At 35.5% G+C, this 26,619-nt stretch overlaps 2 protein-coding genes across 2 annotated transcripts; both read right to left on the reverse strand.

Annotated features, from left to right (window-relative positions):
- Positions 1 to 4,777: 4,777 nt before the first annotated feature.
- Positions 4,778 to 8,839, reverse strand: LOC128222374 (uncharacterized). The gene is made up of 3 exons (XM_052931349.1): positions 8,542 to 8,839; positions 7,792 to 7,911; positions 4,778 to 5,007 (listed from the first exon to the last, which is right to left on the reverse strand). Exons 1-3 carry the CDS (start codon positions 8,837 to 8,839, stop codon positions 4,778 to 4,780), a joined length of 648 nt encoding a protein of 215 aa, XP_052787309.1.
- Positions 8,840 to 20,690: 11,851 nt separating this feature from the next.
- Positions 20,691 to 25,038, reverse strand: LOC128222375 (ficolin-2-like). The gene is made up of 5 exons (XM_052931350.1): positions 25,011 to 25,038; positions 24,020 to 24,153; positions 23,412 to 23,508; positions 22,230 to 22,404; positions 20,691 to 20,796 (listed from the first exon to the last, which is right to left on the reverse strand). The coding sequence occupies exons 2-5, from the start codon at positions 24,044 to 24,046 to the stop codon at positions 20,691 to 20,693; spliced, it is 405 nt and encodes a 134-aa protein (XP_052787310.1). The 5' UTR covers positions 24,047 to 24,153; positions 25,011 to 25,038.
- Between the last annotated feature and the right edge of the window lie 1,581 nt (positions 25,039 to 26,619).

Here is a 26,619-nt window from a genome sequence, read left to right on the forward strand (position 1 = left end):
TGAAAAACCACCCCTTGTCGAACGAATTTTTTTTCTTTGAATTAGTTTGTTATAAATACAACAATAACAAAGACAGGTAAAAACAAACTGGTCAATACGTTAAGAGAAGTAATACTTCTGTTCATAGAAATATATATCGTAAATAACTCAAAAATGCATACATAAGTTGATGATATAATATAGAAACAACAGGAATAAACGCAAGCCAACTGGTCTGTAAGTTAGGAAGAAGAAATACTCCTGTTCATTGAAATATATATCGTAAATGACTCGTAAATGCATACAGAATTTGATGATATAACATAGAAACACATGCACGATATATTGAAATTTAAAAACTTCCTAATAATTTCGGTTCATTTAACATCACATTTGAATCTCTGATTATGAAAGTATGCAAACCAACCATGACAACTATGATTACGCTGTATGATTATGTGTTACGGTTCCTTCAATTATCATATTTCTAAATATAATTTCATAGGCAAAAAATGTGTTTATTAAATGTATTAACAAAAATAAAAAGAACGGATGGAAAACAGACAAATTTCCACATAGCGCATTTAAAAAAATAATTCGAACGCTCTCGAATATTTAACATAAATAAAATGGTAAAAATATATATTATTCTTACTGAAGTCGTGAGTACAAAAAGTTTGCATTATGTTTTCTGGTGGTTAACAGAGGTTGATCAGTTAAATAAATATAATAGGTAATACACCTATTCTTAGTTTTCTTACACAATGCGATTTCCCTTTAACACCTTTAACATCTTACTTTCAGATGGAGCCATGTACAGTAGCCCTAGTCCTGCTTATTGCGATACCACACGCGTCGTCTATCGAAGGTAACCATGACCAACGTATATCTCATTATTGTCGTTTGCTCAATATTTATTTACTAGCCAATTCTAAAAAATCACTTTAGAAACTATTAGCTATTAGACCGCTTAACAACTGGTTTAAACTCCTTGTGAACTATGTTTTTGCTAAACCATTTAAACATTAATTAAACGTTTTAAGTGACATATTATAGGATGAAATAGCCCAATATAGATAAAGGCTGATGAGGTTATCAACAAAGTTGACCAAAACCAATTTAATTTGACACCATACTCTTCCTAAACCTGAATAAGGCGACGCTTTTCTTAACTTTATTTCCATGTTACACATTAAATTTCTTAAACGAAGAAAAACAACTTAGCTGTCCATTTCATCATATTTATTTTTGTTCATTTACATTTAAAAGGTTTGGAATGTTTGGCGAGACTCCCCTTTCACATATATAAATATCTGGGCCAAATTGACCACAGCACAAATTATTTAGGCCCAAATGGCCATAGCGCAAAAAACTAATTTTGGGCCCACTTGACCCAAAATGAATTTTGAAATAAAATGGTCCGAAAATGTTGACCCGATTAAAGGCCAACTGGTCACCTGCCAAACTTTGGCTTCTTCCATGGCGACCTATCCCAAAGCCTCAGGGTTGAAAATAAGCAATCAATTATTGCAGCAGTTAAACAATACAATTTAGTTCAGCTCAGCAAATATGCAAATCAGTATCAACTATCAATTACAAGTATTCATTCTTTAGCAAATGTAAGTGAATTCCGTCACGGAAAAGCAATGTTCGGAAAGCACTTTAAAATGGTTAATGATAAATTTGCTTAAGATTTGGATAGAAAAGGTGCTGCCGAGCGCTAACCAATAGAAGTATGGCGTACTTAGTACAACGGGTATTGACGCGGTGTTCAACGTACAAAACCCTTTCAACAAAAGCAAGGTATCATGATAATTTACACATTCTGCTTAGGAGACACAAAATACATTTTTTCATATAGTCTATGGGAGCCTCGCCGGACTTGGATTCTTCGGGGTATTCGTCTGGCAACTTCTAATGTCCGTTGCGCACATTGAACTTTCTGCACTGGGTCGCCAGCTTCCCCGGTTTTACGTCATTCAATAGAGCGATGGTAATGGCAAAACTGAAATATTCGAACAACACAACAGAAGAGAGCAACTATTTACATCGAAAAATGATAATATAATGCGTTTTATGCTAATGTTTGTATATAAAGCGTACCGCTCGGCTGCCTAAAATATGCAGGGGGGTAGGGTGGGTTTTTTTAAATGACGATGAAATTAATTCCATAACTTTTAACACACCTTGTACTGACGATGGCTTGATTCGAAAGAAAGCTTTACCACAAAGGATTATTACTTGTAAAGCGAGAATTTACTTGACCAATAGAAATTTAGAAGAGCGATAAACAACTCATGCGAATTGACCCTACGTTGACCTTCGGTTAATAACAACTAACATTTCACTTGTTGATAACCTTGGTTACTCGACATGAGTAACCGGAATTATCAACAAAGTTGACCAAAACCAATTTAATTTGACACCATACTCTTCCTAAACCTGAATAAGGCGACGCTTTCTTAACTGTATTTCCATGTTACACATTAAATTTCTTAAACGAAGAAAAACAACTTAGCTGTCCATTTCATCATATTTATTTTTGTTCATTTACATTTAAAAGGTTTGGAATGTTTGGCGAGACTCCCCTTTCACATATATAAATATCTGGGCCAAATTGACCACAGCACAAATTATTTAGGCCCAAATGGCCATAGCGCAAAAAACTAATTTTGGGCCCACTTGACCCAAAATGAATTTTGAGATAAAATGGTCCGAAAATGTTGACCCGATTAAAGGCCAACTGGTCACCTGCCAAACTTTGGCGTCTTCCATGGCGACCTACCCCAAAGCCTCAGGGTTGAAAATAAGCAACCAATTATTGCAGCAGTTAAACAATACAATTTAGTTCAGCTCAGCAAATATGCAAATCAGTATCAACTATCAATTACAAGTATTCATTCTTTAGCAAATGTAAGTGAATTCCGTCACGGAAAAGCAATGTTCGCAAAGCACTTTAAAATGGTTAATGATAAATTTGCTTAAGATTTGGATAGAAAAGGTGCTGCCGAGCGCTAACCAATAGAAAATATGGCGTACTTAGTACAACGGGTATTGACGCGGTGTTCAACGTACAAAACCCTTTCAACAAAAGCAAGGTATCATGATAATTTACACATTCTGCTTAGGAGACACAAAATACATTTTTTCATATAGTCTATGGGAGCCTCGCCGGACTTGGATTCTTCGGGGTATTCGTCTGGCAACTTCTAATGTCCGTTGCGCACATTGAACTTTCTGCACTGGGTCGCCAGCTTCCCCGGTTTTACGTCATTCAATAGAGCGATGGTAATGGCAAAACTGAAATATTCGAACAACACAACAGAAGAGAGCAACTATTTACATCGAAAAATGATAATATAATGCGTTTTATGTTAATGTTTGTATATAAAGCGTACCGCTTGGCTGCCTAAAATAAGCAGGGGGGTAGGGTGGTTTTTTTTAAATGATGATGAAATTAATTCCATAACTTTTAACACACCTTGTACTGACGATGGCTTGATTCGAAAGAAAGCTTTACCACAAAGGATTATTACTTGTAAAGCGAGAATTTACTTGACCAATAGAAATTTAGAAGAGCGATAAACAACTCATGCGAATTGACCCTACGTTGACCTTCGGTTAATAACAACTAACATTTCACTTGTTGATAACCTCGGTTACTCGACATGAGTAACCGGAATTATCAACAAAGTTGACCAAAACCAATTTAATTTGACACCATACTCTTCCTAAACCTGAATAAGTCGACGCTTTCTTAACTTCATTTCCATGTTACACATTAAATTTCTTAAACGAAGAAAAACAACTTAGCTGTCCATTTCATCATATTTATTTTTGTTCATTTACATTTAAAAGGTTTGGAATGTTTGGCGAGACTCCCCTTTCACATATATAAATATCTGGGCCAAATTGACCACAGCACAAATTATTTAGGCCCAAATGGCCATAGCGCAAAAAACTAATTTTGGGCCCACTTGACCCAAAATGAATTTTGAAATAAAATGGTCCGAAAATGTTGACCCGATTAAAGGCCAACTGGTCACCTGCCAAACTTTGGCGTCTTCCATGGCGACCTACCCCAAAGCCTCAGGGTTGAAAATAAGCAATCAATTATTGCAGCAGTTAAACAATACAATTTAGTTCAGCTCAGCAAATATGCAAATTAGTATCAACTATCAATTACAAGTATTCATTCTTTAGCAAATGTAAGTGAATTCCGTCACGGAAAAGCAATGTTCGCAAAGCACTTTAAAATGGTTAATGATAAATTTGCTTAAGATTTGGATAGAAAAGGTGCTGCCGAGCGCCAATGTGAAGCGAAGATAATCTGAGCTGAACTCCCCAAAGAACAAATTTGGGGCGGCAGCACAAGGGGAGCCCCGCCTTCTTGATACGAGATGGTAGCTTTCAATATGATCCGCATTATTCTACTAGGCAGCAGTTCGTATATAACTGTTATATTTCAGGCAAAGTGAGTTTAAGCTTAGCGTGTTTCTGATACAAGTTGCCAAATTTTGGTTGAATAACTCGTTGCCACCGTCTGTTAAATGGACGCCATCTTGCAAAAGATACTTGGTTGAAATATTGTGGGCCAAGAAGCACCCCCCTTTCTTTGAAATGTAATTTTTGCAGAAGCTGTTCAGGCGCCTTTTAGCGTTATACATAGCAATGTGATTTTTTGAATAGCGCCATGTTAATCTAGGTAAAATTTGCGAGAACACAACTATGGTACCAGGTAAGATGTTGCCAATATTATCTACCAGCATCTTAAAATGCTTTATAAACTCAGAAATTTTTATCCTTCCAATATCATTCCCGCCGCAATGATCATGGCTGGTGGCTGGCACATGTTTACGCGTTTCAGAAGGTTAATCTTTCTTTCCATTTCCTTAATGCTTAAGCCCACGTAACCCTGCCACCACAACTTGCATGACTCCATTTTCAAGTTAGGATCAGACATCCACGCATGCATGGACGCGTTCCTGACGATAGATGACCCCACCACCCATACGTGCTTAGGAGAACCTAAGTATGAAAGAATATACAAACAAACTTAAAAATTGTTTCCGATCAATTGAAAGTAATCAACGATATGAGAGAAATGATCAAATCATAGGTACTGCGAATTCTAATGAAACAGTATACATGTACTATTAAAACCCATTAAACTTCTTCACATGCCAGATAGTAGTGCAGCCTAACGGAACGGCGGTTATTGCTACACACTAAATTAAAACGTTAATTTAAACAGGGCAATGACTGTGTGTTGCCGGTTTTGATGTATGATTTATAAGCCTCTGACTTCCATCGACCCGCGGCCTTAATAATGTCAAAAGGGCAGCCTACCAAAGCGGCGGTTGTTGCTGCACCTATTCTAAATGAATGTGTATTATATTTAGAATACTCAATGTTTAATGTAGAGAGGCACTTTTTCAATATAGCTGAAAATTGACCGCGTGTCAATGGTTTGCCATCCAGATGACAGAGCAAGGGGCCTCTGATTTTGGGCCGTCTAGCAATAAACTGCCTCATGGCAAACACAGGGCATGTATTCTTAGTAGCCTTCGGGATTTTATACTATGGCCACGGGATGTTTGGTCTGTTTTGGAACCCCTTATATTCACAATGAGAGCATTTTCTGGCGAGGCCAAAAACACGTCATCAATTGCAACTACCCTATTTGTTAGCTCTTGTTTTGTAACAGTGATTTCACCCACCCGGAAAAAGCCAAAAAAGCTAAGCTGAAAGCAGCGGATAACAACTGACTTTCATAATGATTGGTGGTAACAAAAGGTAATACTCCAATTATTTTTTCTAGCAAGCCCAACGTTATAGGTAGCCTTGTTCTAGAGTGCGGTTTGCCTTTTTGGATGCCATTAAGTATACGATTAACAATGTAATTTTCTGTGGCGTCTTGGTGACCGAAAAGCTTGCATTGGCATCCGACCGCACATTTGTAGAGCTTAATGGTATTGTATGTTAGCTTTTCTAAAGAAAGGTATGACAAAAACATGACAATATGATCGACCTCCGGTGGCCAAGTATCCGGGTATTGATACAGAAATCGAAAATCCCGAAACCTTTTAAGCCCTACATTATATGACTCCAGTGTGTTAACTGACAATGACGACGATATTAGTCGTCTACTTTCATTTCTGAGATCAGCGACAGAAAATTTTCTGGCAGTTGTTCTTGGCGAGTAGCTAAAGGTGCTAGCCGGTGGAATCTCTGCCACTGTTTGCGTGAAATTGGATCAGCAATTTCGTTTGCATGTGTATCAATGTGCATTGCCTTAAAGAAAATATAAAATTGCATGCATTTCAAAACAAATCTTCTCACTAGCTTCATTACCCGCTTTGACTTTGCTGTTTGCTTGTTTATTATAGAGACTAGCGCTAAATTATCGATACGAAAAATGATTCGCTTATTTGCCAACAGCGGCGCCCACAAGTAAATGGCTAAAACAACTGGGACCATTTCGAGAAATGTGATGTCCTTCATGACATTATCTTTTATCCAGTGCTTGGGCCATTGAAAGAAAGCCCACTTGCCGTTGAAAAAACACCCACAGCCCAACTCAGCGCTACCCGCACTGTCGGTAAAGAGTTGCAAGTTTTCATTTTCATACCAATCCTTTTCAGAAATGGGACAAAGGCCGTTAAATTCTGACAAAAAACTAAGCCACATAAGAAAGTCTTCGCGCATGCCTTGCGTTATCCTTAATTTGTAAAATTTAATTTCCAATCCAGACATAGAGTCATAAAAGCGCCGTAAAAAAGCTCTACTCGAGCGAATAGCTTGGCCAAAGAAACACAATTTTCCTACCAATGACTGAAGATCACCCAATGTGATTTTTTTCTTGTTAACATAACGTGACAGCAAGGACTTCAATTCCTCAATTTTAACGAGTGGGATCCTTATAATAACTTTGCAAGAGTCGATCTCAAGGCCAAGGAATATTAAAACAGTTGTGGGTCCTACGCTTTTCTCTTCATTTATCGGGACACCAATTCCGTTGCAAATTGTATGAAATGATTTTAGTAATATACCACAATCGTTTGTTTCATCAGGCCCGCCAAAAATAAAATCGTCTAGATAGTGGTCAAGAGATGGTAGTCCTGATAATGTTTTTACAAGCCAATAGATAAATGTTGAGAAAACCTCAAAATAGAAAGGGGCGCAGCTGACACCGAACGGAAGATTAAGGTCGATGTATATTGCCTCTTGTACTTTCATTCCCAGTAAGTTAAAATCACACGGATTAATAGGCAATAGCCGAAATGCTGATTTTATGTCTCTTTTAGCCAATAAGCAATTTGGGCCTAAATCGAGAATCATATCAACCACCTTATCGAATGACGTATACGACACAGTTTTAATTTCATCTTTAATACCCCCATTTATACCACCGGTTTTTCTCGGAAAACTGAGATGGGTAATAAGACGGTGCCCTCCGTCCGATTTTGGGAAAAGCCCTAATGGCGAAATATGGAGATCTGAAAAGGGTAGCTCAGTGAAAGGCCCTGCCATTCTGCCTGCTTGAATTTCTTTGTTAATTTTATCTTAAACAATTGCCGGATTAACTTCAGCGGACTTTAGATTTTTTGAGTCAAAGAATTTCCGCTCTCCATAGTATCCTAGCTCGAAACCATGTTTAAAACCATTTTCTAATATCTTTGCGTGCTCTCTATTTGGGTATTGTAAAAGAAAAAACCGATAATTGTTCAACATTAATAGGTGAGTAGCCAGGGGATTTTAACTTTTGATATTCAATAACGTGGTCTGCCTGATTGGGGGAAGCGAGAGTACTGCTTAAAGGCGGAGCGGAAGTAACCGCGGTTGAAAGCGGGACGCGCGTGGTAGGCTGCGCCACGGAACTGTGCTGGGCCACTGTTGTGACTATAGCCTCTTCCATTTGAAGCACAGTACCTAGAAGGGTGATGATTGTTACACATCAGGCAAGAATGATGATATTTGCATGCTGTGTTGTAACATTGCCTGTAATTATAATCAAAACATTTGGTGGAATTTTGTTTTCCTACATTATTCACGACAGCGAGTGACGGGCCCATAGACAAAAGCCACAACTCATTGTCAATTTTACCAAATGAAAAGCTCAATGGGTCAAATGAGAGGCGCATTCTAAATTGCTGGTCATATTCGAGCCAGCCAAGTCCAGCAAATTTCTTAGCTGCCAGCCTTATATCTCGCCCGTATTTCAGCAACTCTTGGGTTTTATTAGGGTGAGCGGTTAAGAATAAAGAGCTATATATACAAAAAAGGCGTCGGTCCATTGTTCAATGTTTGATATTTTGGACGTATTTGGTTTGGCTCTAAGCGCAATTTCGCCGTTCGGGCCTATTGATAATTGTTTCACATCATCTAGAGCGCTTACGGGTTTATCTTGGTCTAATAATTGAGCAAAATCGACATAGCTACCAGAAATAATCTTAAATTTAATGGAAGCCGACACTGAGTCTCCCAAATGGCTGTGTATGCTTGGCGACATATACATGGTTGCATCCTGCTCTAAAGGTACATTAACTATGGGGGTTATACCTTGCTCACAATGTGCCTGATTCACCAAGGGCGTAGTAAACCCCGGGCTGTGGCTTTGGGCGGCCTGCACGTCCGAATACCTCATGGGTAGCGCGTCGCTGTATGATGTGGCACTAAATGTCGCGGCGCTTGTCGGTGCTCCTGACGGCTGAGCCACGTGGCTGGCAGGCGGTGCGTTCATGGTGTTCACCTGTGTGCACGTGGACTGTGTCCCTGTTACCGGCGTGGCCGTCTCGAACCTGGCGCGCTTGGCCGTCCGCAGCTCGTGTATGATATCGCGAAGATCCGTCTCAGACATGTCAATAAATCGAAAAGAAGAGTAAACAAGGAAATGACAGCATGATTAACCATTAGCGAGTAAATCTATTTTAACCACAGCTTATATCACTTACAGTTCTTATCGTTAATATTTACTTTATGACAAGGCCGGAGCCACTAAATCACTATTGCATAATAAATATACTTGTCCCACACAGTTATAAATTTTAATTTCCCCTGAGCTGAAAAGATGCATATTGAAGTCAAGTATTGAAAACAAAAACCCGAATGACAGAACGCGTCTTCTCAGCTCAGATAATTAAGCGGGAGCTATCATTACCATACAGCTTTACAGTAACAAACCAAGGTATAGTTACGTAGTATACCGCTGACCACGTGCGCTCTGTCAAAAACAGCTGAGCAAATATCGATCATGACTAGACATATGAAAACCAATAATAATGTGAAGCCGATAAATATTACATATCATTTATAAAATTAATTTTGACGAAGCAATATAATTAATATCAAATAGTTGTAATATAATTTTATTTTTTTTAAATGACGATGAAATTAATTCCATAACTTTTAACACACCTTGTACTGACGATGGCTTGATTCGAAAGAAAGCTTTACCACAAAGGATTATTACTTGTAAAGCGAGAATTTACTTGACCAATAGAAATTTAGAAGAGCGATAAACAACTCATGCGAATTGACCCTACGTTGACCTTCGGTTAATAACAACTAACATTTCACTTGTTGATAACCTCGGTTACTCGACATGAGTAACCGGAATTATTAATGTTATTTTCATTTTTATTATTATTATTATTATTATTATTATTATTATTATTATTATTATTATTATTATTATTATTATTATTATTATTATTATCATTATAATTATTATAAACTTTAAAAAAATACTACAAAATAGTACCCTTTAAACTATGTGCACTGTTGACAAAATCGTTACGAAATGTATGCTATTATAACTACAATTTAAAAAAAAGAATCCTATAAGGTACAATGTGAATGTGTATACTAGATTAATAAATATATGGTTTCTAAATACAATATGGGAATGCTTTAAGATAATATAATACTCCGTAGTCTTACTTAATTTCATTACACTAGTAGAAATCCCACGAATTTTAAAGTCAGAGGGAGTAACTTTTCTGTGATTAGTTGGAGCTTGCATTTAAAAGCTCATCTTCAATTTCGTAATCAAAATCTAGTTTTATCGTATCGCGGTTTGAACTTTAGCAATAGACACAATCCGATTTGCAGCATATGAATACAATTCCATTTCAAACAACGTAACATTTCAGTAATAAGTTGACAAATACATGTTTTAGTTTCGTAATCGAAATCCAGTTAAGCGTAATGCGGTTTGGCGTTAGGCGTTAGACATACAGCTGTTTGTTCCATCTTGAAATTTGCTAGCAATATACAGACAATGTGTATTACAAAAACATGGAAAAAGAAATGTCAATGCGAATTGCATAGACACAAGGATGCGAATTGACGCGAATTGAATAGTCATGCCAATATTGATGCCGATTGCAAAGCAAATTTAAGGATTGTAGTTTGCGACAACATAAACAAGTCTATGGGCAAGTTCAGTTAAAAATACTACAAGTACTCGTTGTATTTAAGGATCTTAGTCTTAACTTAGTCAGAAACCTTACAAATTAGATATTCGAAATTGTATTCCTTCGTCTGCAGTTAGAGATGAGATCCCTAATCATATCATTAAAGTACTTGAGGTTTACCTTTTAGCTTATTACTATTTGTTTTCACAAGTCAGTGCATACTTTGACTCTTATGTGTGTATGAAATGTATGAATGGTAAAAGTGTCTAAAAATAAATATAAAAAAAAAAGATATGACTTTTTATTTTTAATTAACAAACGAGTTATTTGTTGTAAGGCATACGTTTGAACTATAAGTATTAGGTGTATTTAGTAGAAATATTCCTGCTTTAGGTAACACACCGAAAAAACAAATTTGATCAAAGTGTTAACTTAACTTTTGCTGTTTAATAACATTGTGAGGAAGTTTGTATAAATAAATGAATAAAAAATAAAACTTTTAAGGTAAAAAGCGATAATGTGTTGTAATTAAGTGTCCCTAATACTTCCTTAGAGTTTCAAGTATGTCGATGTTTTGTAAAACAATGGCACAAGCCCATTTAATGACTAGCGACTTCATCCGATGTTACAGTCTTCGCAAATATGTACTTCAGTGATTAAACAAATAATTATTGAATGTTTCAAGACTTTTGGTTTTGTTTTGTGAAATGGTATTCATGAATATAATGGGTGGATTTAAAACTGGAATTTGAAACTATACGGTCAATTTCGAGTAACATTCAAAATATATGAATTATGTCAAAAATGTTTACTGCTGATTGCAATATTTGATATAGAATAATCGATTGAATACCACAATGTCCACAAATGCATCAACGCTTTTAAAAACCTCTCAACACTTGCTCTAAAAACTCTTGGCCCTTATCACGTTTCGAACCCGTATTGGCTGAATGAAGCGTGCCGTCTCTAGGTTTAATTTAAACGTTATATATTTTACAACGATTGTGATATGATAGCTGAAACTAAGTCACTCTCGTTGGCACGATGTAGCGCTAGAGTGTGGTCTTGTGTTGTGGGGGAAACCGGAGTACCCGGAAAAAACCCACTTGTCTTGCTTGGTGACCCCTTATCAAACTCATATACGCCCAGGCCGGGAACTGAACCCGGGTCGCCTTGGTGAGAAGCGAATGCGCTAACCACTGCACTAACCGGACAACCGTCTCTAGGTCTCATGCAGGAAACGACAACAAACGTTGGTTTTTTACAATTTTACGAGTTGAGTTTCTTTTGAACTGTCTTATGCTAAGGTATACTAAACGAAAACATATGTAAATCAGATCGAACATTGGTTAGACATATTTGAATCCTCTGTTAAACAATTCGACCTCCTTAAATTCCAATCACATACGAAATGATCTCCCTTGATGAATATATACAATACCAGCCACAACGTTTGAACAAAGATCGATTTCAGTTGTCAGTTTTAATTAAAACAAAACACAACAAAACGTATTAATTCGATATGTTTGTAAATGTGCCTAATATAACATTGTTTCCGAACTTTAAAAAAAATCAAGTGAAATACAATTGAAACTTTGTGAATAACGTCACGTGGTTTTGAACATCACCATCTGATATGCGTGGAGACAGTGCTTACTGTACGACATAGAAAAAACCTTCTCTGCGGAATATGTCTAGTAGTACTGTTCCAGTTCTTTGGAATAAACTGCCTGTACACGTCAAGAACTCGTCTTCCATAGAACAGTTCAAAAAGAATCTTAAAACTCACTTCTTTAGAGATTTTTATGCATTTTTCTAGTCATTGTTCATACTGTGGTTTTAATAGAAGATAGACTGATTGGACTTATCCGTGTTTCTGTTATTTGTGTTCTGTGATATTTATATGAATTTTTAGAATCCTGATTTATTTTTTATTGTAATATATTGTAATTTAAAGTGTTTAAAGTCTTAAGTTGAGTGTACTTTTATCATCTTAATCAAGCTCATGTATAATTTATTTTTATTTTTATTAATATAATTCAGCTGATTAGAGCCTCTGTTATTCGTGGCATCGATGTATAAATTTATTTTAGTCACAACGATCCATTTTTTAAAGCAGATTATTTAAATTTTTAGAAGTAGTATGTATCGTGAATTGTTAATATTTTAATAATTCTCTTATTGTTTTATAGTTTTGCTACCTACGTTTGACATGTTTTATATGGTATATGTCTCAGTGTTTGATTTTGTTCTATAATTTGTGATTCTTATATTTTGTATTGTGTGTACAACGCCATTGAATATTTATATAGAAATAGGCGTTTAATGAAATAAATCAGTTTCAGTTTTTTACTGTTATGTTTATGACGTAAATAAATAGTTTGATATTAATAACATGAATATGATACACCACACCTACATGGGGCCAGCAGTCATTAACTTGTAGCATTACAGCCAATAAAAAAATATGAAGCACACATATATTGGGCCACCGGTCATTTAATTGTAGCATTACAGCCAAAAAATATGTACCACACATATATGGGGTCACCGGTCATTAAATTGTAGCATTACAGACAATGAAAAAATATGTAAAGCGTATCAAGCATCTTACACCCTTAGATTCAAATTTTAGCAAGCATAACAACACATTATTTGAAACTTGTTCAGGTGTATAAACAGAGCTTTGCAAAAAAAAAGAAATAATGAATTATAAAAAAGAAAACTAAAATAAACATTTGAATTCAAACGACGTATTTCTACAAAATAAACTATTAATATATGTAATTGCCAATGTATTAATGCAAAGAACAATGTCAACAATTAGTTTAAATCCACAGTAGCCTTATCTTTCAATGACCGTTCACAGGCGGTAATCCCATCATTTATTGATGAAGCTATATTGATGCGTGTGGGACCTGTTGGTGGTGTAAGTACACTTGTATTCCACTGACAGTTCAAAGGCGGTAATCCCATCATTTATTAATGAAACTATATTGACGCGTGAGTGGTCTGTTAGTGATGTCTGTACACTTGTATTTCACTAACCGTTCACAGGCGGTAATCCCATCATTTATTGATGTAGCTATATTGACGCGTGTGTGACCTGTTGGTGGTGTCTGTACACTTGTATTTCACTGACAGTTCACAGGCGGTAATCCCATCATTTATTGATGAAGCTATATTGACGCGTGTGTGACCTGTTGGTGGTGTCTGTACACTTGTATTCCACTGACCGGTCAAAGGCGGTAATCCCACCATTTATTGATGAATCTATATTGACGCGTGTGTGACCTGTTTGTGGTATCTGTACGGTTGTGTTTCACTGACCAATCACAGGCGGTAGTCCAATCATTTATTGATGAAGCTATATTGATGCATGAGTGGTATGTTAGTGATATCTGTACACTCGTGTTTCACTAACTGTTCAAAGGCGGTAACCCCATCACTTATTGATGAAGCTATATTAGTGCGTGTGTGGTCTGTTGGTGGTGTCTGTACACTTGTATTTCACTGACCGTTCACAGGCGGTAATTAATTGATGAAGCTATTTTGACGCGTGTGTGGTCTGTTTGTGGTGTCTGTAAGGTTGTGTTTTTCGTTCAGGGTCTCTTGAGCCCTTATCGTGTACATTCAAACAGAGTTTATATTTCAATATTATACTAAATGACTTGTCCCTGAAGATTTCATTGTACTTTTGTAAATTTGATGTGGTTGCTTTTGTTTTATAAAAAATAATTTAAGTCATTCTGTTTCCAAAGTAAATCATATTCGCAAAGAAATCAAGAAACCACAAAACTTTGTAGATTGAATGATCGGTTCACAACATGTGTATATAAAAGGAAATTATATTTCTCGCTAGACTTAATATATGAGTACCATATAATTATATATACAAAACAGATACATATACAAGACAAAATGTAAATGTTTAAATGTGTTACGTACATACAGAAAAGTTCATTTCAATAACACAACAAAACCTAATGCATGTTATAAACAACATACAATTCTCACATCATCAAGTTTATGAGTTACTGAGAGGTCAAATACAATAAATGCAAATCAAACACCAAATTACGAACTATATCAAATATATATATTCAATAAATCGCCGGTACCGCTTCCGGTTTCATTTGAATCGAGCCCATATCATGATGTGTTGATGGACTGAAACAAGAACGGTAAGCTATAATATCAATTAAACAAGCTGTCATGTGTTTACCATTACGCAATATATCAGCAAAATATATTGTATAATCTCTACAAACCCCTATTGCATGTCTATGTTAGTGCAGAAAAACAACATGGAATAAAACAAACTTTTCTACTCAATTATATAAGCATGGAGATTTAAGAATCCTCTTATAATATATGTATTACATGTGGGCACACTTTTAAAGTCTGAACGTTTCGTAAAACTCGCAGGGGAATCCGTCCTCGTCTGTGTACGCCGCTTCACGAATTCCTCGTGATGCTGTACAGTTCATGTGTACACATGATAAGCGTAAGCTCACTTTCGAGATGCATTCTGAAACCTGTGTTACTTAGAAACATATATTAAATGTGTATTATATATCAGCGGGACGTTTAAACATGTACAGTGTACACACCCATGACGCAGATCTCAAATAAAAGCCCACACTTAAATGTATCTGATGCAAAAGACACCTTCGCCAGTTAAGTACTTCAAACCCTTTAGTTTGACCCAACATGGTATTTAATGACCTGATTAATGCCTCTCAATAAGTTGTAATCAATTATTTTTTTGATAGATGTAACAGGCGCATAAGAAATCGAAATCGGGACTTCCCGCTCGCAAGTCAGGCGCTTTACAAACTGAGCTAGCCGATCCCGATAACTCACATACTCTCTGACATATATATGCGATTCAGTACCTGACAGCAGACCAATATATAACCGTTCTAAGACACTCACGTTGCGCGTTACAGAAATGTATGCGGCAAGTTCAGGAACCGAGCCCGCGACTACTCGTGTGTAGGTTAGGTGGTCTTCCAACTGAGCTTACCGCCAGAGTAACTCACATACTATCTGAAAAGTGCGAATCAATACATTGATCCAGATACATTATAATGACAGTTTTATATGTAAAAAACCTTTACCCCGTTATTTATATATTTATCGATATAGATAATATTAACGCTACCAAACTTTTGATTATCATTACTTACACAAAGGTTTGTGTTGGGCATCAAACAGTACAATGTACGGATAATTGCGGCTGCCTGTTCCGTTAGACAACCAGGGAGGTCGGCGTCAAACACGCTGAATGCTAGCAGTTGACTGATCATCCTTCATTATTGTCAATAATTGTCCAGGCAAGTCAGAACTGGAAAGGATAACAATTATCAAAAGAGGCGCCTCATTTGCCCATCGTTCTAGTTTCTTCCTAAGATTCCTCTGAGTAAAGCCAAGAGTTTATATTTTATAGAAACTAGATCATCTCATTTTAACATCATATTATTATTTTTCAAATACTGTGTTCGATTGTACACAGAAGGTTACAGTGGATAATAGCGCAGATATATCTAGCAATGCGATGCAACATATCATTATCCGGTATTTATATTGATCAGATCGTAGATAGCCCATGAATATTAAATAGCCTATTGATATAAAAAAGAGAATGCATATGCTATAAACTTATACCTAAAGACGCGGCTGCGATCTTCCGCTTCTAAAGCAGACGCTCTGAAATAAGGGTATCAAGCGATGTCGAAAAATTATCTGAATCTGTTGAAGACACTTATAACCTAGGTTTGTAATTTTAAGTCGTTATGGGAACGCAAACAGGATAATAGTATTCCGTATGTTCATAAGTATCATAAGTTGGCATTGCTTCAACATGTATTTGATATTATTGTGATCCCCCATTTCTAACAGATATTAAATTACATTTATTTCAATATACTCATATAAAACAAGTTAAGATTACCGCCTTGGAACAGGATGTGTAAATTAAAAACTAAAATAACTACAGGAACAAGCCTAGTATCCAACCATTTAATCCATTCTTGTTCTAAAGCCTAACATACAATAGATAGAGACTCACGACGTACAACACAAAATAGACATATCACACACTAATCAAGATATCTACAATACTTAATGTTGATGCTACCGCCGTCAAACGGCCATCGAAGCAAGACTAAACAAGGTTTAAACCGGTAAATGAACACTAAATCCCAATTGTCCCTACGTTTACAAATAAAGTAACGTGCATGCGTGTGTGTGTGTGTGTGTGTGTGTGTGTGTGTGTGTGTGTGTGTGCGTGCGTGTGAACCCATGTATGCAAATTTAAGAAACATTTCATGAGACAATACACATCACAGAAACGTAGGCTTAGACTTAATGAATAACACAGCATAGGTGACAGAGTACATGTTGATATGTTTGAAAGAAGAAGCACTTGACAGTACATCTGGTGACAGATCTAGGCGCTCCATCCCTTTGTCAAACCAACTCTTCTTTGCTTTACCTTTATAATGGTCAGCGCATGCATGTACATTAACTAGAGGTCAATAAACGGCGCTGGTGTGCCGTCTGTCCAAAATTACATTATTAGCAGACAATACATTAACAAATACGTTATACAAGTTCAAACTAGTCCAAATGTTCGTGCAATCAATATTTAAGTGTCGTTTTCTAATCGATATTCTCATTTCAGCAACTAACAGCTTTAATTTAGTTGAGCTTTAGTTTTGTATCGTATAGCCAATCAGATAACAGCATTCGTATCTGATTTGTTGTAGCTTCTCATTCGTATGCATTAAGTCCATACTTTACATGGTAAAGCAAAGGTTAAACCTGAGCAGACGACACTTTAAAGTAGATCGCTGGAGAATACCTTTACCCGCTGGAGTGTTTAATTTTCATTCAATAATAAACAAGTAACGAAAATTAGCTAACATTGTTTATTAAAACAATATTCAAACACCACTTCTAAAATAATGTTAAACAATTTTACCATATTCTATAATTAAAAGTACATCAGTAACAGCGATAAAGTATGATAGAAACGCAGACTTACACGTATTTTTACTAGGAATGGCAACGAGTAACCGAGTACTCGAGTGCCCGATCGATCGTCCGAGTACTCGAGTACCAAATTACTACTCCAGTACTCGGAAAAAATCTATAAATTCACAAAATACACGATTTACAGACGAAGTAACAGATCTGGTTATTTGCCAAGAGGACAATTTACGGTCCCTCGAATCCCCGCTGTGTACACAATTGACCCTAATAAATTAGTTGAGAGTTGCAAACTGTCAGCAAAGAGCACCTATTTCCAATTTGTTTTACATATATTGAATTACAAAGTATGTTTGATGCTACAAATTAGTGAGTGCAGGTACATCTATTACACAAAAGAATCAATATTATAAAACAGAACAGAACAATTTTTTTTTCACGTAAACTACTTAGTTTTTTGCAACATATAAGCAAATTTAAACAAATTAAACTAAAAGACATAAGGTAATAGGATGGATCTTATAAGGAATATAAACGTTTCACCATATAAAGGATATAAAGCATGTTCACTATACAAATATAATTGACAAATAGTGTTTAGTTCAAAACATAGTGAATAGTAACATAATGAGAATAGTGCTATAAATTTTAGATACAATATCTCATTGCGTAAATATTTTAGATTCATTTTCTGGTGACAGAATCTGTACCAGTATAAACATGCTAGGTCCTAGTCTATAATAACGCTTTATATATTTCTCTCTAGTTTGTTGGTAAAAAGTACAAATAAGGATAAAGTGGAATTCATCTTCAATAACATTAACGTTACAAATTTTGCATACACGTAAATGTCTTTCAATTCTATTTTGTCCATACCTTCCTGTATGGACTCTCAGACTATGAGCAGACACGCGTAGTTTGGTAAGGGCAACTCTAAGGTGTCTTGAAATAATATTTTCTAAATACGGTTCAATATAAAGTATACTTTTGACAAGGGTATATAAGGTCGGTACATCATTGTTATTTATTCCGCCATGCCACTTTTGCAAAAATTCATTTTCATAGACTTTTAAAAATACATACCTTGATAACATTTGCTTTACGTTAGTAAACCAGTTTGGTTTATTATTTTCAACACTCAGATGGTCATTTGATAACATAGCCTTTAAAATAATGTTGTCCGTTTAATAAAACATGAACCAAAATTTAATATGTTTATATACATACAGAGGAAAACGATCTAGCTCTCCGTATACAGCAACTTTGCTAGTAAATTGTCTAACATTAAATTATATCTTACAAAAATTAAGATGAATATTTTCTAAAAGTTTAGACCTGCTAAAGTCCCAAACTTCACACACATATGACACAATTTGGGAAACAAACGCATCGAATCACTGTAACGCAATTTTTTCATAGTCTCGTATTGCTTAAGCTCGCTTAGCAACGTATGCATTGCCTTCAATGCATTTCCATGCATAGCCTGTATTCTAAGATTAAAATTACCGGTATAATTTAACGTTGCCCCTAGATAATTAAAAGCATATACGAGGTCGACGGTTTCAGAAGAATATGCCCATAACTGATTTCTTTTCATGGCACCTCTTTTTCTAAATACTACTAGTTTCGTCCAAGCAGCGTTTACTTCTAAGCCCCAGTTTGTACAATATTCAAAAATCTATCTAACGAGGTTTGTAGATATTGTGGTGTCACGCCTGGTGTACACATATCGTCTACAAACAATTAAAGTATAACACATAAATCATTAATGTCTATGCCACAATTTATCCTTTTTTGTAAATATAGCTCTAGGTCTTCGATGTACAATGAAAACATTATCGGAGAAATGATCTTCCCCTGCCTTAAGCCTAATGCTATGTCGGAGTACTCTGAGTATCCATCACGTCCTTTGACACATGATTTAACATATTGATACATATTGCGTATAATTCTCAGTGTTTTTCCATTGAGGCCAAAGTTTTTTAGCTTAAACCACAACGCATTTCTATATATCGAGTCAAAACAGCGTTTGAAATCAATAAAACAACAATACAAACGTTTATTTGCATTTAAATAGTTTTCGATAAGTGAATGGAGAATAAAACATCCTCGACAGTGGACCTTTTTTAAATTCAAACTGCGCATCAGATATGGTATTATTCTCCTCGCACCAGGCAGTTCTCCTCTGGTTTAAAACACAAGTAAATAGTTTCCCAAAGTTACTCATCAAAGTTATCCCTCTTTTATTCGCTACATCATTTTTATCTCCTTTTATGTGTGTAGGAATAATAATGCTTTTAATCCATGCTTTAGGGAACACTCCACAATCTAGAATTCTATTGAATATATCGGTAATAAAACCAACTAAAATATCGCTAGCTTTAAAAAATACTCATTTAGCAGCTTATCTTCTCAAGCAGACTTACTCTTAGCAGACATTCATCATTCAGCAACTTGCATTCAGACGGAGATCATCGTAAAAGAGCCATCACCAGAAAATATGGATAAAGGACAAGCTTGTGATGATTGTGGACAACTATTTGATACCACACATGACGTGCATAGACACGTTAAAAATGGTTGGTGTCCTGAACATAGAGAGTTAATAAAAACGAAAATATGAAGACAATAGTGACATTGAGCAGGATGATTCTGTAGAAGATAACAAGGCGTATGTACAATCGTGGAAAAAAGCCCAAGAAACTAACGACGAAAAATTTGTAAATTTTACAACACTTTTATAGACCATGGAGAAAAAAATGGCGAGGCGCAGGAAATGGCAACAGAGCGCATACAACCCTATAACGAAAAGGTTTTTTTTTCACCAAATATACAGCTTTAATAGATAACTACATTTTACCACTCAGAAACAGTAGATTGCATACCAAAATTATGGCTAATATTGATAAACTCATTCCAAAGGACACAGTACCACTTCATCCGTGACAAAGGCATTAAGAAAGCACAAGAGCTCTTTTCAAGATTTATTTGATATGGTATTTACCGACGATGGAGATGGTAAAGATAAAAAATCTGATAGTGACGTCAGTGGAGAGAAAAAATAAAATATATCAATTGATACAAGACGTTTAAATTTGTTCATTTATGCTGTGAACTCGGAACTGTGAACATTGCTTCTTGGAAAGATTATTTAAAAACAATTTATTATGATCCCAAACATGCCGCTAAAATCATTGTTGACAACTGCTACACAAATATTTTATTTTCAGGTCAGAAATATAAGGCCAGGAAAGTCCACGAGCGCAAGAAACAAAAATAAATCCATTATTTCCCGACTCAAAACGAAACTAAGGCGTCTACACCAGTGAGAGCCATTTGAACCATCACGACTCGTCTCATGCGCTTTTTTTCGTCCAAGGAAACGGCAACATATCTGCCCGTGCTACAATATATTACTGACAATTAAAACAAGATCTATCATAGAACAATTGGAATGCGACCTGTTGACGTTAAAGACATGAATCAAGAAGAGGTGTGATTGGCAACATAATTTGCACACAATTGAAAGAACAGAAAACAAGTCAGAAAACTTTATTACAGGGGTACACTCCTTATTAATCGATTACGCGATACTGATAAACTACCAACTCAACCCTATTAGTTTAACCTTTACTACTATACTTGAGCGATGTTCACTCTCCAAAGGCTATACTGTGACTGAGAGAAAATGTCAGGAAGTTTGTTGAAATGTGTCCTCAATCAGTCAATATTCAAGATATAAGCTTAAAACTTCAGCACTTCATTTTTGAAACATAGCACATTTAGAAAATTAAAAAAAACTGAACATGTCATGTATCCTCATAAGGACCGATTTTCGTATGTTAATCACATATTATACCGTATCAGTAGTGTCATTATTGTGTTATTCTGTAATATATCCAAATATAATATAACCATGGTAACTCAATATGCAATGAAAATAAAGATACAATCGATGATAGTATTTTAAATACACTAACTCATATTTTCATCCTAATGAAGTATGGTTTACTTTAGTACATTATTTCCAAAACTAGACTAGACATATACATGTTTGTAAAAAATGTCTATACTGTAGGCATGAACTTCATTTTGCTAGTTTTTAATGATTCTTTGCTATCAAACGTCATAGCTGTTCTGTTGGCGACATATGTTCCTGGTGTGTAGTAATGGCCATTCAGGTTCGAATAATATATGCAATAGTTGTACCACCATGCTCCATGAAATACAAGAGCACAATTTGATGGCCAAACGTCATTGTCATGGTCGCATGTGGAAAAGGCGGAACTGTTCGCGAAGATATTAATCGGCTCGAATCCATCTGTAAGCACTGCAACTAAACAGTAAATTATTTGATCAAATGCATGCTTAAAGTATGCATACGTTATTCCGCATTTTGACAGTACGGTTAAATGTTTACGTAAAACCCATATTTGTCTTCAGATAACTGTAAAATTTATGGAAGAGTGTTGGATGTACGAATGAGCAATAGTTTTCAGATACAGTTTTACTGCTTGGGATCGCCTTCTAGGATAAAGCAGCAAAACTTAAATTAACATTATTTTGTCTAGTAATACTTTATGAATATGATAACTTTTAACTGTAACCAGATTGGATTAACAAAATAGTGTTCTTTTCTATTCATAAATATCCCATTATATTGATATAAAGACATAATCTTGGATTATAAAGGAGAGAAGGGGCGCAGGACGGGTGCATAAAACCTTCAAAAGTTCGACTGGTGAAGCGGCTAACTTAAGACTAACGGGGCTTTTTTTAAAAAAAAATGCTAAATTTAAAATGGAGATGTTGACACTAAAACATTTAAAAACATACTCGTACTTACGACCACTTTCTGACCGTGAATTTCCTACGTGTAACGTATAATTTGTGCCGGCTCCCACACTGAAGTCAGTGTATACTACAAATGCGGTGCTGTCGTTTGCTCGTGCGATATCAATCCTTAGATCATTCGTTGTCCGGGATGTCATTTCATACACCAATTTGAGGCCTGAAAAACAGATATTGCAAGTAGATTATATAGTTAGCATTTAATACTTTTGCCAATTATATATGACAATAAAGATTCACAGATAATGCATCTATGCATTGCCTATTGTTCGATATAGTTTTACACGCTATATAGATAGGACGTATGTAACAAAACAACTTATGGCAAAGTAAAGTGTTTGCCTTTATAATGTTTTAAACTGTATCGACGTGAATACCACCATTCACTATTTTTTTTTTAAAATGAGGTATGACATATATCTTGATAAACTATCATATAATCTACCGCCACATATTAAACCGACAACGGCGCCTTTAATATGTCTATATATTTCTTTATTGCAGTTAAAAATATCTAAAAAAGTGTCCAGATGTTGCATGTAAATTTCAGTTTGCAAATTTTCTCTTTAAACTTGTTTATTTGTAGGTTATCTGATATTTTCATAAATCTCTGTTCTCGTGCTACCATACCAGGGAATCTGAACCGGAACAATGTTCAAATTCTCGAACGAGGTAGTGCGCAAACAAGTAGCACAGAGGAACACTTGTTCTTTATGCCAACACATTTAATCAACGACTCGCAGCAATATTGTTAAGGTGACGATCTTATTCTTATTCAAAATCGATACATATACTTGTATAACAAACATAAGCTATGAGTGATAAACCTTTAACTACTTACTAAATAATGCATTTATGGAAAATATCAATTACTGAGAACAAGATTAAAACAGTGTATTTAAAAACGCAAACATATTAAATGATTCGTGAGTGCTAAATAAAAGATTTTGCGCAATCTTCTACCGACTCATAAGGTAGAAAGACAGTGTTTTTCGCACCTTTCTTTCAAATTAAACTCGGTATCCTTCATAAGACCATTGTTTTCGAGGTGTATTCCTCCTTTTTGGTATATAAAACAATTATGTAAATTGTGGTATTCTTATTTGGGAGTGCATCTTTAAACAAGTGATCACATATGTGCACAATGTGATCATTACGCTGACATACCCAACCAAAATTCACCCTGCAGAGATCCAAAGCCATTCTCGAATGAGGAAAAGTTTTGGTAGAAGTCCACACTCCCGTTAACGCGGTGTTGGAATACCTAACAAAGTAAAAGTAAAAGCATTTGTCGAACCTGATTTCTTCAGACTGATCGATTCTGCATCAGATATATGCAATTTCGGCCATCGATATAAAATCACTTGAGTATTAATAAGGTACTTTTTCCTGGTAATGCACAATTCAGTGTTCAATATATATGATATGATGCTAATAAAGGGACACACTCTAGGTTGATGTAAAATAAACAAATGCATTATTGTGTTTCAATTATTTAAGATTTTAGAACATATGAATAACGTTATATAAATAACAATGTGGCCATAAAGTATCCATATATAAAGCGCCAACATATGGCCTTTACTTTGTATATACACTTATCATATGCTTGTTTATGGTTGGTAACTAAAGCCAATTGAGTTAAACATATATCAAGCGTTAACCTATAATATGCCCCCTAAAATGGGTAATTTAAAACGTAAAGACTATTTGCCACTTGTTCCAATCGGTTTAAATATTATGTATATACTGTAAGCACTACTTAAAGCACTCACAGTCCATCCTCCATGATCAGTGTTCATATCACAGTAAACACTCTCATTTTGGTGTGATTTCCATGTTGTTATGTGAAAGACGCCCGAGGGCACTTTGCCAAGATGCTGCTTTATTTCCCAACAGTCAGCGAAAGCTGTAACAATACGTTTTGTGCTTTAATACAAATGCAACAAAAAAGTCGTTACATGTTCACAATCGATGGAGTTTTAACGTATCATTAAATGGAAAGAGACGCATTGTGTCTTTCCTTTTGATCCGAAATGGCCTTCATTAGCATGGTTACACATAAGCATATTGTTACCCGGAATATTCGCTGATCAGGTTTAATAAGCATAACCTATAACAGTTACTTCTAAGACTTGAGCTACTGACATAAGTCTTCACCATAGACGCCGCATATTATAAATTGTTCGAAACTTCATAAAGAAAATCATTCTGATCAAGTGTCGGAAATGGAAATTGACAAGCAGACTCTATTGTCTATGTTACAAATATCACTTTGTAACCAATTTGTTTATCCCCAGATAACCAATATCCATACATGATGTTTTGAACGCAAGTTTTCCAATTAAGTCTTACAAAGGTCTAATGGGTCTTTCTTACATTGACATATTTATATAATTTTTACCCGAGATGACCAATATTCTAATTTTTCCAAATTATCAAAAACATTACTACAAAATTGTGGCATCCGAAGTGTACAGAAAACAAAACTTGATGAGAGATGACAAATGACGGACGATGGAGAAATAAGAGTTCATATTGCGCTTAGACAAGCCAGATATGAACCATCATGCATGTAAACATGTTAAATTATTGTGTCTCGTCCTTCTTACACAACGACCAATACGACGTATGATTCATTAACAAGCATTCCAGCATTTAAATGATACAAATTCGTTCGGTCATTATTGTTCTGTACATAATGAATCGAACAAAGAAAAGAAATTTCGACGATTTTGGTTATGAAACGACAGAACCACACTATACCTTTGGTTTCTATTCCCTCTCCAGTACAATTTGCGCAGCCGTGAAGCGGGGCAGGATTGTTACACATTCGTGTTCTGAACTGCTTTCCTCTTTCACATTTCGTATCACAATTTGTCCATCCGACCCAGGATCCCCAGTCTCCATCCACTGCCGCATAGATTTTGCGTAACTGAAAACCACATCTTGAATATAAACACTGTTTTGCGTTTCTTGTCAAACAAACATTGACAAAATCTGAATTTATATATTAATACAATGCAAACTGCAAAAGATAAATATTTAAGGAAAATATATTTTAAAGACATAAAGTTAAGGCTTAACAGAAACGGACTAACAGACACTTACATATATTACTAACGTACAAAACAACACGGACTGAGCATCGAACTATATACTAATATCAGTAAAAAACTGTTTTTTATACATAACTCAAACAAACACTTCTAAGGAAAACTATTAAAGTTATGAAAAATTGAATAGTTCAGTAGGTTTAAGTAAATGCACACTATTACCAACAATATTCATAAAATCGTTAATCAATCCATATAAGCACGAATAGCTAAAACATATTAACACAATCCTGCTTAAAAATACATTGTAATTTATACTAGTCAAGAGCACTGTTGACACAAGAGTGTCCCTAGGAGCTATGGGCATTACCTGAATGATGCTATGAAAATAATTTCACGCTTAATCAGGTGCTACGCGCTAGCGAATTCAAGATGGTTTTGTGGAGGCACTCAAAAACAGAGGCATACAATTTATGATATATATGTACCTAATTGGACGCATTCGTCATTACAGAGGTCACTTAAGCAACATGCGGTACAACCACGGCTGTCGCCAGACCTTCTTTTCAACTCTGAAATTTGCCGGCGACCAATGAGTATTTCGCCCGAATGGTGTGTTTCGCATGCCTTAAATGTGCAAACAGTCAGACATTGTCATTTATCCATGTATGTTTTATAACTGTTGCTTTCATAAACGTCAATCAAATTGTACTTCAAATGACTAATAAAGTCTTAATTAATAAACAAAATGTGATTAGAATGACTGTTAATGTTTTAATTTAAGTAAATGTTCTTTAACGCTATCCGCTGTTAACACGACACATGTTAAGCGCCTTTGACAAATATATGTCGATAATCTAAATGTAAGACTCCGATTCACTTTTAAGGTGGTATGTACAATCACCATATGAATATTTCTGTGAGATATTTGATAAAAATCAACTATCTAGATGCACTGTTTAGATATATGTCTTAATCCCAGTTTTAAACTAAGGCGCCTGTTTAATTAAAACTGTAACAAAACAGTGTTTACGACACGTCGTAGACAGCATCCGATGACTCCACACTAGATTACTTTGCTTCCCACTGTATGTATATATCTAATTTGTAGCAATCTTTCTGTTCAATAAAGGGCTCCTCGCTATTAATGTCGATAACACTTCAAAGGGAATTTTGCGATAACCGCCGAATATTGCTACACATTGATGACTCATTGGCATACGACTTATTGCGTGTTGGCTTATATGATTGTCTCGTATTGTCAATATTCATGTCAAAGTACATGCGTTTGTCTTAAGCAACTATCTAATATCTTCATT

This window comes from Mya arenaria, chromosome 16 (genome assembly GCF_026914265.1).
Source record: "Mya arenaria isolate MELC-2E11 chromosome 16, ASM2691426v1".
Taxonomy (NCBI): Eukaryota; Metazoa; Mollusca; class Bivalvia; order Myida; family Myidae; genus Mya; species Mya arenaria.